Source organism: Chionomys nivalis, chromosome 9 (genome assembly GCF_950005125.1).
Source record: "Chionomys nivalis chromosome 9, mChiNiv1.1, whole genome shotgun sequence".
NCBI lineage: Eukaryota > Metazoa > Chordata > Mammalia > Rodentia > Cricetidae > Chionomys > Chionomys nivalis.
The window spans coordinates 55,694,610-55,710,318 of NC_080094.1; the positions used below are offsets into that span (position 1 = coordinate 55,694,610).

Genomic DNA, 15,709 nt, shown 5'->3' on the forward strand with positions numbered 1-15,709 from the left:
GTTGTTCTTTTTCTTTTTTTATTCCCCCGTAGGGTTTCCACTAATTAACATAACGTGAAGTCATAATTTACAAGACGGAAACGATTGAATATTTCATCTGATTTCGATGGAATTTACTGATTCTTATCTAGCACCATTAGTCTCATCATGGAAGGGTGTTTCTTTATGGTATTGGAATTGAAAGGAAATATTTGAAAAGCACTTTCGAATCGTTATGACCTCACAGATGAAGAAAAGGCAGATAAAAGAGTTTTCTAGGACTCAGAAAATGTAGTGGATTTAATTTCTTACAAAGTAAAAAACAGCACAGAGACTATAACTACAGCTCACATGTTCGGGGTTGTCTGGAACATGAAGTGACCTAGCTCTGAGGTAAGTTTCGGTTATTTAAAGAGCTCTCATTTGGGGATTGGTGCTGTTGTTTTAAGTTTTTTAACCAGAACATTTATTTTACGACTGCTTGAAATCCTCAAGATGAACTGGATGCGACAGCAGCTGCCCTCTTGGGTTTAGGTGTTGTTCCATCACGAAATCCCGTCTGAATCTGTGATAATGTTGAGGTGCCTCATCCTGAAAGACCCAGAGATATTTTTCTTGATTAATTAATCTCAACCTTATGTTTTGAGGGAGAGACTCTCACTGAAAAAAAGAAAGGAGAGACAGAGAGAGAGAGAGAGATACAAAGAGAGAGAGAGACAGAGACAGAGACAGAGACAGAGAGAGAGAGAGAGGAGCAGTTTTCGGGACTGGAGAAGTGGTTCCTAGCATCCACATGTCAGCCCTGCTTTGTCTATAACTCCAGTTCCAGTTCCAGGGGATGCAGTACAATCTTCTGAACTCCTTCAGCATCAGGTGTGCACAGGGCACACTTACATACACATAGGCAAAACACTCAGACCCATAAAATAAATAAATTTAGTGATTTTTGGAAGAGCTCCTAAGCTTCACCAGGCTGTCAAAGGCATCGGAGTCACAGCAAAGGTTGGGGCCATGATGGAATTCGCTGAGGAGAGACATCTGTAATGGATCCCAACAGGAGGTTGTGAGCTTAAGGCTAGCCTGGGCTACATAGTCAGCCCTGTCTCAAAAACAAAAGCACATAAATAAAAAGCTTTTTATATGTATTTTATATGTAGGGGTGTTTTGCCTGTGCAGCACATGTGTTCAGTACCTACCAAGGCCAGAAGATGGTACTGAATCCCTTCCAATTGGAGTTACAGGTGGTTGTGATAAATCATATGGGTGCTGAAATCAAACCTGGGTCCTCTGGAAGAGCAGCCTGAAATTCTTAGCTGTTGAGCCATCTCTCAGCTCCAGGTGAGTTATTTCCAATAAAGGAAAAGCTTCAGGTGTTTTGAAAACTATAATACAATGGAAAAATCTAGGACTGGAGAGATAGCCCAGCAGTTAAGAACACTTACTTTCTCAGCAGAGAAGCAGGGTTCAGTTCTCAGCACCCAGATGGCACCTTACACCAGGTGGCTGTACCTCCAGTTCCAGGGGATCTGGACTCCCGGGGTACCAGGCATTCATGCAGTGCACATACATAAATTCAGGCCAAACACTCATATATAAAATATAAATGATTAATTAGTTTTCAAAAACATAAAAATCAAAAATGGAAAAAATAAATTGGAAGCTCATTTTAAAAAAATAGTTATTGGCCAGGCGGTGGTGGTGCACACCTTTAATCCCCAGAACTCAGGAGGCAGAGGCAGGCAGATCTCTGTGAGGTCGAGGCCAGCCTGGTCTACAAGAACTAGTTCCAAGACAAACTCCAAGCAACACAGAGAAACCCTGTCTCGAAAAACCCAATAATAATAATAATAATAATAAAATTTATCCTTGGATAGTTTCTTACATGTATTAAATAAATTTTAGCCATTGTCTCCCTCATTACCCTCTCTCATCCCCACTTCCTCTTCTACCAAAACCCTTCTTTCCAAGAAGTCTCTTCCTACTGTCACATATGTTTTTTGATGGCTGATGCACTGGGTTAAATTAGGGTTGCTTATAATGGCCATGGGGGTAAGGTTATTTTCTGGAGCAACTTTTCAATGGTTAGACCGCTGAAGCAAATGGCATTCCCTCCCCCAGCAAGCATTAACTGTCGGTAGCCCGCAGGGAGGGTGGCCCTTCATGAGGCCCTCCCTCACCCACGTTGAAATGCTGAAGGACTCAGTCCTGCGGAGGTACCACAGCTGCCCTGAGAACAATGGCCATGCATTCCTGGAAGACTTTTTTAAAGCACCTTCCTTATCCGCTGGCTCTTAAATTCTCCCCCTTTCCTCCAGAAGTTCTCTGAGCCTGGCGGGTGTGATGCGCTCATCCCGTATCAGGAGGCTCACTCTCCAGCGCCTCACTACCTTGCTTCGTTCCATGCCCGGCTGTTTAGTTCTTATTCTCATGTGAAACGACAGTAAGGCTCGCCATGAGAACGCCAGGGCTTCCTATCCTGTTGACCTCCTGCTCCACAACTACAAGTACTTCGGCTCCTTTTTCCTAAGGGAGTGAGAACAATTAACAATGCCACATTATTTTAAAGCCTGCGAGGGAAAAATTGCTTGAGTTAGTAACAAAAGAAACTGGAGTGATAAGCGAGTGTGAGGCGCCATCTACTGGATCATTTGCAACTTCCAGATTTGGGCGACAAAATGATGGCAACTTTTTACTTTTTAAATCCTATGAGCAGGCCTCTGCTCAACACTGAGGTTACTCCTCACGGTCCTGAACTATTACAGGGCACTCCAACCCCCAGTCTCTGAAAAACTATGAGGAAAGACTGATGCATTAATCCTTAAGGCATAACAGCACTGAGTGCCAAGACGTGGGTCATCCTCTGGATCCAGCTCCTGCCTCTGTTGACCATGAAGTTACCAGGGAGGAACTGTGTTTAGCTGGCGATGCTCCCCAGTGCTGGGTGATTACACAGCAACAGCTCTTATATGACTCAGTTCTGAAGAACATGCAGTAGATAATTGAGTGTGTGTGTGTGCGCACGCAAGCTTGCTTACAGACTATGTCTTACCATACATAAGAAATCTTCTGGAGTGGTGGTACCTGAGTTTAGTTCCAGCATTTGGGACTAAAAGAAATTATCGTCAAGCCAAACTTGTAGATTGTTGTCTGTAACTCAAGTAATAGGAAAGCTAAGGAGGAAGATTCTGGGTGTGAGGCCAACTGGAATATGAGTAATCTAGGGGTTATCCTGGGGCTATGTAACAAGAAACTCTCAAGAAAAACAAAGAGGAAGAAGGGAGAGAGAAGGAAAGGAAGGATGGAGGAAAGAAAGAGAGAGAAGGAAGGGAGAGAGAAAAACCCAGACTTCAAAACATTCAAAAATTGGTTTTGAGCCGGGCAGTGGTGGCACACACCTTTAATCGCAGCACTCGGGAGGCACAGGCAGGCAGATCTCTGTGAGTTCAAGGCTAGCCTGGTTTATAAAAGCTAGTTCCAGGACAGGCTCCAAAGCTACAGAGAAACCCTGGGGTGGGGAGGGGAGGTAAAATTTGGTTTCGTGTGTGTTTGTTATTTTCTTGTTTGTTTGTTTGAGACAGGGTCTCAGTATGTAGACCAGGCTGGACTACATCTCAGAAATCCTTTAATTCCAGTGCTGGGTCCAAAAGTGTTCTCTACTATACCCAGTAAAGATTGATTTTGAGAGGTAGGTAGATAGGAGTGAGCTTCGTCTCTTCCTTACCATCAGGAAGAGGTGTGGTCCTGCAGAAGAATGCCTCAGTGGTGAATTCAGGCATTCTCTGGAACTGTAACACTTGAAAGTCATTTTTCTTGGTCAAATGATGGAATGTTTGCAAGAAAAATTTAACCTGGGCCGGGAGGTGGTGGCACACGCCTTTAATCCTAGCACTCGGGAGGCAGAGGCAGGCGGATGGATCTCTGTGAGTTTGAGGCCAGCCTGGTCTACAAGAGCTAGTTCCAGGACAGGCTCCAAAGCTACAGAGAAACCCTGTCTCGAAAAAACAAAAACAAAAAAACAAAACAAAAAGAAGAAATAAAAGAAAAAGAAGAAAAATTTAACCAGATTATATCATTTGTATTTTAATCGAATTACTGAAGTGTTTTTAAGAAACTTGTCTCAAGATGTCTCATCAGGTAAAGGTGCCTGCCACTGAGCCTGAGAATTTGAGTTTCAGGCTTATATATGTGTATGGCAGTTTGTAAACACACACATGCTCTCTCTCTCTCTCTCTCTCTCTCTCTCTCTCTCTCTCTCTCTCTCACACACACACACACACACACACATACACACACACACACACGAAGCTCAAAAAATAGAAAGACGAGCTGGAGAAATGGCTCAGCAGTTAAGAGATTGGCTGTGCTTCCTGAGGTCCTGAGTACAATTCCCAGCAACCACATGGTGTCTCACAATAATGAGATCTGTTGCCCTCTTCTGGCTTGCAGTGCAGGCACACATGGAGACAAACACTGTATACATAATGAAAATGAATGAATGAATGAATGAATGAATGAATGAAAAAATAGAAAGACATTACCCAATTCTTTTGCTGTGACTAATAGCTGATAAAATGTGGTTTTGAAGACATGAACAAACTTCCCGTGAAAAGAGGAGAATTAATGAGTTTGGAGTGGAAGGGCACTGTCAAAATCACGTGTAATGCTTACTTTGTGGAAGGAAGGGGTTCTGAGCAGAGTAAGCGACATAGGGGAACAATCCTTACTCCAGTGAACATGCCATTCTAAACCCTGGTCAGTTTCCTCAAGCTGCACTGCTGATGTCTTTGTTGTTATTTTGAGACACAATCTCACTATGTAGCCCTGGCAGAGGCCAGAAGAGGGGATCAGACCCCCTGATGCTGGAAGTCCAGGAGGTTGTGAGCCACTCTCAGGCTTTTCTTATTTGGAATTAGGCTATTAATTCTTTTGTTGTGGAGAAAGATCTCATGTCAAAACTTAACTTCCACTGTGAGCTATTACATCACACTCACTAGGAGAGATACAATCAATAGAACATGTAGAAAAGTGTAAGTACCCGGGAAGTGGTGGCACATGCCTTTTTAATCCCAGCACCCAGGGGGCAGAGGCAGGTGGATCTTTGTGAGTTTGAAGCCAGCCTGGACTACAGAGTGAGTTCTGGGACAGTCAGAGTTACACAGGGAAATCCCCGTCTCAAAAACAAAACAAACAAAAAAAAGAAAGAAAAGAATATAAGTGTTGGTGCCGGGCGGTGGTGGCGCACGCCTTTAATCCCAGCACTCGGAAGGCAAAAGCGGGTGGATCTCCATGAGTTTGAGACCAGCCTGGTCTACAAGAGCTAGTTCCAGGACAGGCTCCAAAGCTACAGAGAAACCCTGTCTCGAAAAACAAAACAAAAATAAGTGTTGGCAAGAATGTGATAAAACGGATCTCTGTGAGTTCGAGGCCAGCCTGGTCTACAAGAGCTAGTTCCAGGACAGGCTCCAAAAACCACAGAGAAACCCTGTCTCAAAAAACCAAAAAAAAAAAAAAAAAAAAGAATGTGATAAAACTGGAACCCTCTGTACAGTGCTGGCAAGAACAGTTCAGTTGCCATGGAAAACAGTTTTGTGTTTTAACCAAAAAGTTAAAAGCAATTGCCATTCATTCAGCTGACTGCAAACAGGTACTTAAACATCTTGTACTGCACAGATGCTCACGGCAGCACTGTAAGTCGCAACTGATGAGTGACTATGCAGAATCCCTGTGCAATGGGATACTGTTCAGTCAAAAAAGAATGAACTACATATGCATACTATAAATTAGTTGAATCTCAGAAATATTATGCTAAGTTAATACACTAACTCCAGTTCCAGGGTATCTGAAATGGCAAAACACCAGTGCACATTAAATAAATAAATCTTAAAAAAAAAAAAAAGACACAGAGGTTATAGTCATTTATACGAAATGTCTAGAACACACAATTCATAAAGAAGAGACTAAGCTTACCAGAAGCTGAGGGAGAGAAAAAGGGAATGAGTGCTTAACAGGCATATTTGTTTTAGGGGTGAGAACAGGTTTTGAAATCATGAGATAAGGTTGCTCAAATTTGAGGATACAGTAAATGCCAATGAAGTGTGTATCTTAAATTGCTTACTCTTATGCCATATGAATTTTATCTCAATTAAAAAAAAAAAGCAAAGCACAGTGCTTCATGACTGTGACTTCATGATTTGGGAGGCAGAGGTAGCCTGAGCTACAAAGAGGAACTCAGAAGGACTAAGGGGCTAGGAATGGAGTTTAGCTGTAGAGCACTTGCCTTCCTGGTGATGGACCTAGCATTGGGGGAGACGGGAGGAGCTGTAAGATAACTAGTAAAAACAGATACACAAGGTGTTAGGAAAAAATGATATATTTACAGAGCTGAAAGTCTCCAGATGAGCTGGAAGGAAGGAGGTAGCAAGTACAAGCAGGTTCCTTTACAGTGAACCCTCACTCTTCCCCAAACCCTGAGTACTAACCAATGGGATCAGTCCCTGCCCCAAGGCCCATCCTTGTTCCAACCCAAGAAGTCATTCTTCCATTGGCCACATCCGTCAGTCTTCCTGCCAGTCATCTTGTGCCCAGGCTGGCATGGGTGAGACATATTCAAAGTCTGGCCCTTTATAGCGGAGGGCATGCAGGAACATCACAAGATCCTGGGGCAAGGGATCCTGTCGCAACAGCCGGCACTCTGCACAGAGTGGGTCTGTCTCTTGATTCATAACATCTGCTTTTGCTGCGTTAGCCTTCTCTGGTGTGTCCAGACCCTGAGAGGCTGCCTCAGCTATTCCATCTGTCTTCTGGGCTACTCTGGTCAACTCCTGCAGGCTGTTCTTGGCCAGCTCTGAAGAGGGGGTTGCAGAGTCCATGAGTCCTGGGACCAGGTCACCCTCACAGATATCTAGCATATTCAGGCTTTCTTTGGCCTGATGCTCTGCAACCAGGTCCCGGAGAAGTTCCTCATCCGTCTTTGGAATGTGGCCGCCCTGGCCTCGAGAAGGACCCCAGGCAGGCGAATTGTAGATGGGGTCATTGAGAATGGGGTGGCCCAGAAACTGGAGGTGGACTCGGATCTGATGAGTACGGCCTGTAAGCGGTCGGCACCGTACCACACTGGAGTGGCCATTGTAGCTCAGCCTCTGGAACACAGTCTCACAGGGCTTGCCCTGGGGATCCACCCGGCACACTCCTACCTTGTAAGACACCACTAAGATGGGTTCCTTGCAAATTACCTCCTTGTCAGGGAACTCCCCTTCAACCCGGCATACATACTCCTTCTCCAACTACAAAGGAGGAAGACGGGAAAAGTTAATCCAAAACCAAACCACCAAGCCCAACCCTCTACAGAGTGCACCAGTGTGATTCAAACCCTAATGCCAGCTTTGTCAGCTTCACCATCCTGAGTGAGCTAAGCTCTGTACATCCCCACACCTCATCTAGAAAATATGAAATCAGAGGAGATAGCTCTGCAGTTAAGATCACCTGCTGCTCTTGCAAGGACCTGGGTTCAGTTCCCAGCACCCACATGGTTGTTCACCACCATCCCTAACTCCAGTTCCAGGAGATCTGTTCCCCTTCTGACCTCTGCAGGCACCATGCATGAACATGGTGCACATATATGCATGCAGGCAAAATACCCACATAAAATAAAATGAATACATGAATTAAAAAAATATATAAAATCAGAAAACATTTACCACCAGGTGGTGGGAGTGCATGCCTTTAATCCCAGCACTCGGGAGGTGGAGGCAGGTGGATCTCTGTGAGTTCGAGACCACCCTGCCTTGAAAAATCAAATTTAAGAAAGAAAGAAAGAAAGAAAGAAAGAAAGAAAGAAAGAAAGAAAGAAAGAAAGAAAGAAAAATATTTACCTCACAGAGCTGCTATAAGCATTTAGTAAATTAGGCTCTAATGTGTTGGGATTAAGTCTGACATGTGTTCAATAAATGCATTATGATCCAGATGTAGAATTTCAAGTCTCAAGACCATAATAACTACCAGCCAATGATCTTACTCACACCTCTTCCAACTTCATCCAGACTTCCTACTATGTGAGCTCTCCTCAAAATCTTAAAAATGTTTTATGATTTCAGAACAGCAAACTACCAAGAAGCAGAACCTGCCATCTCCAGAGACCTGAAACGTACAGGATAGTCTGTCTTTGGCACTTGAAGTAGGAAGGCTGTAGATAGCCTCAATCTAGAACTCCACGACCCCTTTCCAACAAAAAGCACATGGGAGCCCAGGAAGCAGTCTCCGGCAGACGAAGCCTGGCTCACCTGCCGCTCCCGAACTTGCTCATGGATCTTCTCGGAGAAGGTGGCTGTCTTGGCAAACATGAGGACTCCGGAGGTGAGGCGGTCAAGCCGGTGAAGTGGGTGGAGCTCCTTCAGGTGATGCTCCTTGCCTAGGATGAAGATGACTGTGTTGTGTCGGAAACGGCCACAGGGGTGGACAGGAATGGAGGACGGCTTGTCTATAACGACCACATCTTCATTCTCAGCTAGCAGGCGGATGGGCTCTGCTGTGACTGGTGGCTCATGTCTATGCACTGTGTTCCGCAAGAAGTCATTGTCCTGTCAAACACAGGTAAGCAGTCAGCCTGGGACAGCAGCCTACAGACAGTGAACTTTCTATGTTCCTTACTGACATGGAGGAATGGTCACAGGAAAAAGTCTTAAGCAGAAAAAGAATTGGTTGTAGCATGATCTCATTTTATAAAAATACACAGAGGTAAACACCTACTGTTGAAAAATATACAACTGGTTAAATCTCTTGGTGGTGAGATTTTGGGTGTTTTCTAGTTTTGCTTTTGTATAATCCTTACAATAAAGTTTTATTTTAAAAAGTCTTTATTACACTTATTTATGTGCGTGTATGTATAAAGGCACATGCAGAGGCAAGAGGTTGTGAGTCTTAGTGGCAGGGTCCTTAACCTGCTGGGCCATCTAACCATCTTGATACAAATGTATTTTGAAAGCAAATGTCTTTTAAATGGAGGTGGGGGGAACCAGTTATAACCTTCAACAAACAACACCAAGCTGTAAGCCAGAGCTCTAGGCTCTACGTCAGATTTGACACAAGCTCACTACATGTTCTTGGGCAAGTCATTTTAACCTCTCTGGGCCTCAGTTTTCTTACCTATGAGTGTGAAGGTTATGACAGACCTGCGGTTTTCAAAATCAGTATGGGAAAGGTTAATGCCAAATACTGAAATTACCCTTTTTTCATTATCATCACAGTGAGTCGGTGTTAATGACAGGGGCCTGGGGGGGGGGGACCACCTGGCTAGTATCTATTCCCGAATTCCTACTTCTATAACATCAAGATTCATGACAACTACTTTAAGCATTAATATAAGCACACACTTTGTAAATTGCACCGTTGCCTGCCTTTGAGGTTCAGTTTCATCACAAGATAGAGTCGCTTATTCATACTCCATGATAGAGCACACAAAATGCTTAACTTTGTGCCTGATACAGTTAAGAACACATGAGTGAGGTACCTACTATTATTATTTGTGCCGAGATTTATCATGCAGGGTAGAAAGTAGGCAGTCTCCCCTTGCCACAAGGCAGATATAAAAGGAAAATGAGAATTTCCATTCCTGTTTCTTTAAAAAAAATAAAATAAAAAACCGCCTTGCTGGGGGGACGAACAGGTTGCGTTCTAGAGCATAGAAAGGCTGTCTGCTTGATGTAGGAAGCCGGAACTAAACGAGCCCCACGGGAAAACGAGATCGTTTCTGAATTACCATCATTTTACTCCGGCACTTTTATAAGTTGAATCTGGAAAACAACAACAACAAAACCTTTCCTCTTTTCCTCAAAGCCTGACTCTGGCCAGCCCCATCGGACATCACCTTGAGCACGATGCTGAGGTCCTGAACAGGTTCCTCGTTGAGATGCAGGCGTCCCGCCCGGATTGCAGCCTCGTAGTACTCCAGTGGCTGGGATCGGAACTCGGTGCTGAAGACGTGCAACAAGCTGCGGCCCACCCAGCGACCTTTACAGTAGGTCTGGAAGTCGAAGTAATAGGGCCGCACCTTGCGCAGGCCGCCCTCGAAGTAGTAGGTGGTCTCTGCAAAGTGCTCGTCGCCGAAGCTGACCCCGGTCCGCCGTTTCTTCGGGGGCGGCACGACCCGTTCCCCGGTGGCGCCTCGCCGCTTCTTTCTCTTGCCTGAGTCGGCGACTGGAGCCGGAGCCTGCTCCCCGTTCCCCGAGACCTGCGCTTCGCCTCCCTGGGCCCGTTCCCCGCTCCCCGGGACCTGCTCCCCCGCCTCCGCGGGCCCCAGGACCTCCTGGAGCAGCTCTCCGCTCCCGTCGCTACCAGAGTCTCCATTTTGTTGAACCTTCAAACCGCGCGCTGCCTCGGCCTGGGTAGACAGTGTCTCAGCCATCGCCTCCCTACAGCCACCACAAGTCCTGGCAAAGCTGTGAGACCAGAGCGCCACTCGCCACTGCACAAGGATCTGTAGGCAGCCGTGGACACCCCGCCGCATGACAGCGCGGCCAACAGCTCCGGGGTCGCAATCTGATGGCGTCATCGGGGAATCAACCAATCAGAGAGACCCAGTACCGAGGCGGGGTTTGCAAGAAGGGAGTCCTCAGAGTTATGGGTCTGCGGACCTCCCAGCCGGGTACCTTATGCAGAAAGTGGCTGTATACAGACTCCCTCATCGAAGAGATCAGAGAGAGATTATTTCCTAAAGGAAATCTTCGGGAGTGCGCTACGAAGACGATGGTGCACATTCCATACAGATAAGCTCTCCTTCCCCGGGTCTGTAAAACAGTTAAAAGTTTACTTAGAGCAGGCGGAGCGGGGAAGGCAGCGCGCGCCTTTCGTCTTGGCGTCAAGATCTAGAGGCAGAAGCATTAGTTTTAGTTCTAGGGTCACTCAAGAGCATGTCTCAAAATAAAAACAAACAAGCTAAATAATAATATTATTATTTTACAAACAATCCAGCCGGGTAGTGGTGACACAACTTTAATTTCAGCACTTGGGAGGCATAGGCAGCCGGATCTCTGTGAGTCTGAGGCCAACCTGGTCTACAAAACGAGTTTCAGGGCAGCGAGAGCTATTACACAAAGAAAGCCTGTCTTGAAATAAACAAATAAAAAGATTAAAAAATAATAAAAAAAAAAAACAAGTCGGGTAGTGGTGGTCCGTACCTTCAATACCAGCACTCGAGTCAGAAGCAGGTAAATTGCTGTGAGTTGGAGGCCAGCCTGGTCTACAAAGTGAGTTCTAGAATAGCCAGACTACATAAAGAGACCCTGTCAAAAAAAAAAAAAATTTAAAAACACCAAACAAACAAAAAGCAAACAAGTAGGAAAAAAGGACCAATCAACCAATCAGAATGAAGTTGCTACAAGAACTGTTTGTCTACTATACTCTTTTAATGGGCAGTGTTGGGGAATCCTAGTCTCAAGCACTCTACCATTTAGCTAAAGCCACTACTACAATAATTTAGAAGGGTGTACATTATAGCATGTTACATAATACTATGTGTATATATATAATATAAAACTATTATATGTGTTGTGCAATATTTTTCACACCTGCCTTCTTACTAACAGCACCAAGAGAATTAGAGATTTCTCATTTGGCTTCCAGAAACTCTTATCCAGAACCACTTGCACATTAAAACTGCAAATAGATCAAAAATGCATTGCTAGGGTATTCTGTGTGTATATGTGTGTGTACTGGGTACATGCAGTTGTACATGTGAGTATGTTTGAGGGTAAGAGGTGAACTTCAGGTGTCCTTCCTCTGGTCCTACCCATCTTGTTTTTGAGACAGTGTCTTAGTTAGGGTTTTCTATTGCTGTGAAGAGACACCATGACCACAACAACTCTTATAAAGAAAGCATTTAACTGGGGTGGCTCACTTACAGTGTCAGAGGTTCAGTCTGTTATCGTCATGACAGGGAGCATGGCGGTGTGCAGGAGATGTGGTGCTGGAGCTGAGAGTGCTCCATCTTGCAGGTTTCAGGAATTGACTAACTGTCAACTAAAGGAAGCTTGAGCGAAAGAGACCTCAAAGCTTACTCCCACAGTGACATACTTCCTCTACCAAGACCATACCTCCTAATGGTGGCACTCCCTTTGAGGACCATTTTCTTTAAAACCACCACAGTGTCTCACTGAAATTACAAACATGCACTACAATGCCCAGCTTTTTTACGTCAGTTCTGGAAATCAAGCTCAGGTCTGTATTGCATGGCAAGTACTCTACCAGCTAAGCTATCTCCCCAGCCTGCTACAGTTCTTAAATGCAAAATGCTGAAATCTGTGTTGGCTACCTTCATCAGAGAGGAAATAACGGAAAGGATATTGGTGCCTCTTAGGATTCATACCAGAGCTAAAGTTCAGATTCAGCAAAGAGACCAAATCAAGGGAAGCAGAGGCCTCTGGAAAGTAGCTGTTGCTGGAGAAGACCCAGTTGGGATGCTGTCACTGTGAAATGTGCAGTTGTGCCAAAAGACTTTCTGCCCCATGGCCCTTTTGTCCCTTGAAAAATCTCTAAGTATCTCAGCCTCCTTATGTTCCTATCTCAAGACCCAGAATCCTACAAGGGAGTCTTCCTTCTGCCAAAAAGAGACTAGGTCTGTCTTTATTTACAGAGTGCCGGTAAATAGACTATAACCCTGTTTAGTTTTCATAGTGAGATACCTCCAAACAGGTAGACATTTGGAAGCTGGCATCAACAAGTTGGATAACTGTCTGGTCCAATTCAAGAATGTGAGCATGAACTTTTTTTCATTAATGTTGGTTTAGGCTATACTTATCTTATGTATTAGCATTCGGGAGAGGATCAAGAGAAGGTTTTTAGGTAAATTCTTCTTTATATCAAAAATTAAAAGTTCCACAAAGCCAAGCATTGCAGTGAATGTCTGTAGTCTGAGCACTTGGGAGGTGAACGAGGGAGGATCAGAAGTTTTAGATCATCTTTGACTACATAGTGAATTCAAAGTTAACCAAAACAAAGGTCTCATTAATCCAAGTAAAGGATTGAAAATGTTAGTCTTACTCCACAGCAGACCGAAGTACCTAAAGCTACAGAAATCCTTATGCTGAAATGCCAGATTTCTAATCACCTGCTTTTAAAAAAGAGGTTGAATTTTCCACCAGGTGTGGGTACTTTAGAACAGAATTGTTTCAAAAAGAAAACACTATCTCTTGAATGAGTGGTCTTAGAAAGAAATTTACAGGCCGGAGAGAAGGCTCAGCAGTTAAAAGCACTGGCTGCTCCTAGAGGTCCTGAGTTCGATTCCCAGCAACCACACAGTAGCTCGCATGGGATCTGATGCCCTCTTCTGGCATGCAGGCAAACATGCAGAGCACTCATACATTAAACAGAAAGAAAGAGAAAGAAAGAAAGAAAGAAAGAAAGAAAGAAGAAGAAGAAGAAGAAGAAGAAGAAGAAGAAGAAGAAGAAGAAGAAGAAGAAGAAGAAGAAGAAAAAGATGAGAGCTGGGCATAGTGGTGCACGCCTTTCAGCCCAGCACTAAGGAGGCAGGTGGATCTGTTTGAGTTCAGCTTCATCTACATAGAGAGTTCCAGACAAGCCAGGCACACAGATGAAGAGAAGCAGAGCGAGACAGTAAGAGGAAAGGAAAAGAAACTTACAATGAGGATAACATTTTAGCCAAAGAAAATTATACACAAGCAGGCTTCCTGTTTCGTAGAGTTTGTCCAAACTCAGCTTGACCTGATCACAGTCATCTTGAGTCATAACCACGATAGCCTCTGAGCAGCTTCATTTGGCTTTCCCTGCATAGTTTCCCAGTACATTGTAAATAAACTATATCATATATGGAGTTTTATAACTCCAGTACAATCAATGCCTGATGTCCTTGATATTGGGTTAGATAAAGCAGTTATGTATCCAATTAAAACACTTAGTATAGTGCTTAGCAAAATTGTTGGGAGTAAAAAAAAAAAAAGGATCAAAATCTCACTCTCCCACTCTTCTTGACTTTTGAACAGAAATCTGCCCGTCAGCCTGATCGTCACATGGCTTATCTGGAAGGCTTGAAAAGGACTCATATAGAACATGCCAGCATTCTTTGTACTTTGTGGATATCTAGCATCTGCTGAATACATTTAAAATTTTAAATATAATTGACTTTTTGTGTATTGGAGATCAAACCAGGGTCTTGCACATACTGAACAAATGCTCTACCACTACATTATACCCCCAGACCCTCTCTACTTTTTTGGTTTTTCATGACAGGGTTTCTCTGCCTAACAGTCTTGGCTGTCCTGGAACTCCATAGAGCAGGCTGGCCTCGAATTCAGAGATCCCTGCTTCTGTGTCCCGAGTGCTGGGATTAAAGGCATGCCCCACCATGGCCTAGCCTGTCCTCTTCTTTTGAGGAGAGAAATTTCTGACATTGCATTATTGCTTCCAAGAGGGAGAAGCCACAAACTGGTGATGATGATTCCTTATGACTGCCAACGTTACTGGATGAAGACACGCCCGGGATTAGTCTTTACTAACCAGGGTCTTGTGAACTAATTTGCTGTACCAGTCTAGCAGACTTCCGAGTATGTCAGTGAGGGCATTTTGGAGAGGGGAGTGATATGTGGTGCAGAAACAGAGGGAAAGACACACCTGCTCAGGCTGGAATAAAAATAGAAAAAGAAGGAAGTCTGAATCATCAGCGTTGAACACTAGGCTCCAACACTTAAATCACATTTGGAGGACTTGAATGAGTTGGTAGTGTTCAAAATTGCTAATGTCTGATTGTAAATTTAAGAAAGTGTACTTTTCCAGAAACTGGGTTGTTCACAGCTACTATTTAAAGGCATCTCATCCTGGCATCCAGATATCTGAGAGACCAAATTAGAAAGCAAGAATGTGTTTGGAAGCCAGGAACACACCTTTAATTCCAGCACTTGGGAAGCCCAGGCAGGTGGACCTTTGAATTCAAGACTAGTCTGGTCTACAGAAGGAGTTATAGGACAGCCAGGACTACACAGAGAAGCTCTGTCTTGAAAAAATAAAAAAAAGAGTGTGCTTGGTGAGCATTTGATCAGTGTAAAGAGTGCATGTGGCTCATGAAGCCTTGGAGTATCTTAGTGCGCTGGGAACGCTATTCCTTTCTGTGAACCAGATAACACTAGATTTCTTTCTTCCTTCCTTCCTTCCTTCCTTCCTTCCTTCCTTCCTTCCTTCCTTCCTTCCTTCCTTCCTTTCTTTTTTCTGTAGCTTTGGGCATTGCAGATTTCTTTCTTTTATTCTGTGAGTAAACATTATCACAATCTTCCTATTACTTATTCTGTTGTTCTCTTGTCTCTTGGATTTTCCCTTCCTTCAGTTCATAGTCTAAGAATGCTTACAGATGTGAGCAGCAGAACAGTCTGTGGAGGCACGTGCACGCTTACAGATGTGAGCAGCGGAGTGGTCTGTGGAGGCACGTGCATGCTTACAGATGTGAGCAGCAGAACAGTCTGTGGAGGCACGTGCATGCTTACAGATGTGAGCGGTGGAACGGTCTGTGGGGGCCCGTGCACATGACTGTAGTTTGCTGTTACCTTTTCCATAGTGATGAGATTCGGACTCATCTCAAGACAGTATCTTCAGCCATGCTACTGTGCTGATGATTGGCTGACGTGCTTCATCACATCTTTTTTTGTCATCAGGTACCGGCTTTAAACTGGGAATAGTGGGCTCAGCTGTGAGGCGTGGCTTGCTGCTCTTTCAGGACCAGGTTCAATTCCCA

General features: G+C 44.3%; 1 protein-coding gene across 1 annotated transcript; it reads right to left on the bottom strand.

Moving 5' to 3' along the window:
• Positions 1 to 6,365: 6,365 nt before the first annotated feature.
• On the bottom strand, positions 6,366 to 10,493 carry Rpusd2 (RNA pseudouridine synthase domain containing 2). Its single transcript, XM_057781057.1, has 3 exons — positions 9,842 to 10,493; positions 8,259 to 8,555; positions 6,366 to 7,262 (listed from the first exon to the last, which is right to left on the bottom strand). The coding sequence occupies exons 1-3, from the start codon at positions 10,478 to 10,480 to the stop codon at positions 6,534 to 6,536; spliced, it is 1,665 nt and encodes a 554-aa protein (XP_057637040.1). The 5' UTR covers positions 10,481 to 10,493; the 3' UTR covers positions 6,366 to 6,533.
• Positions 10,494 to 15,709: the final 5,216 nt, after the last annotated feature.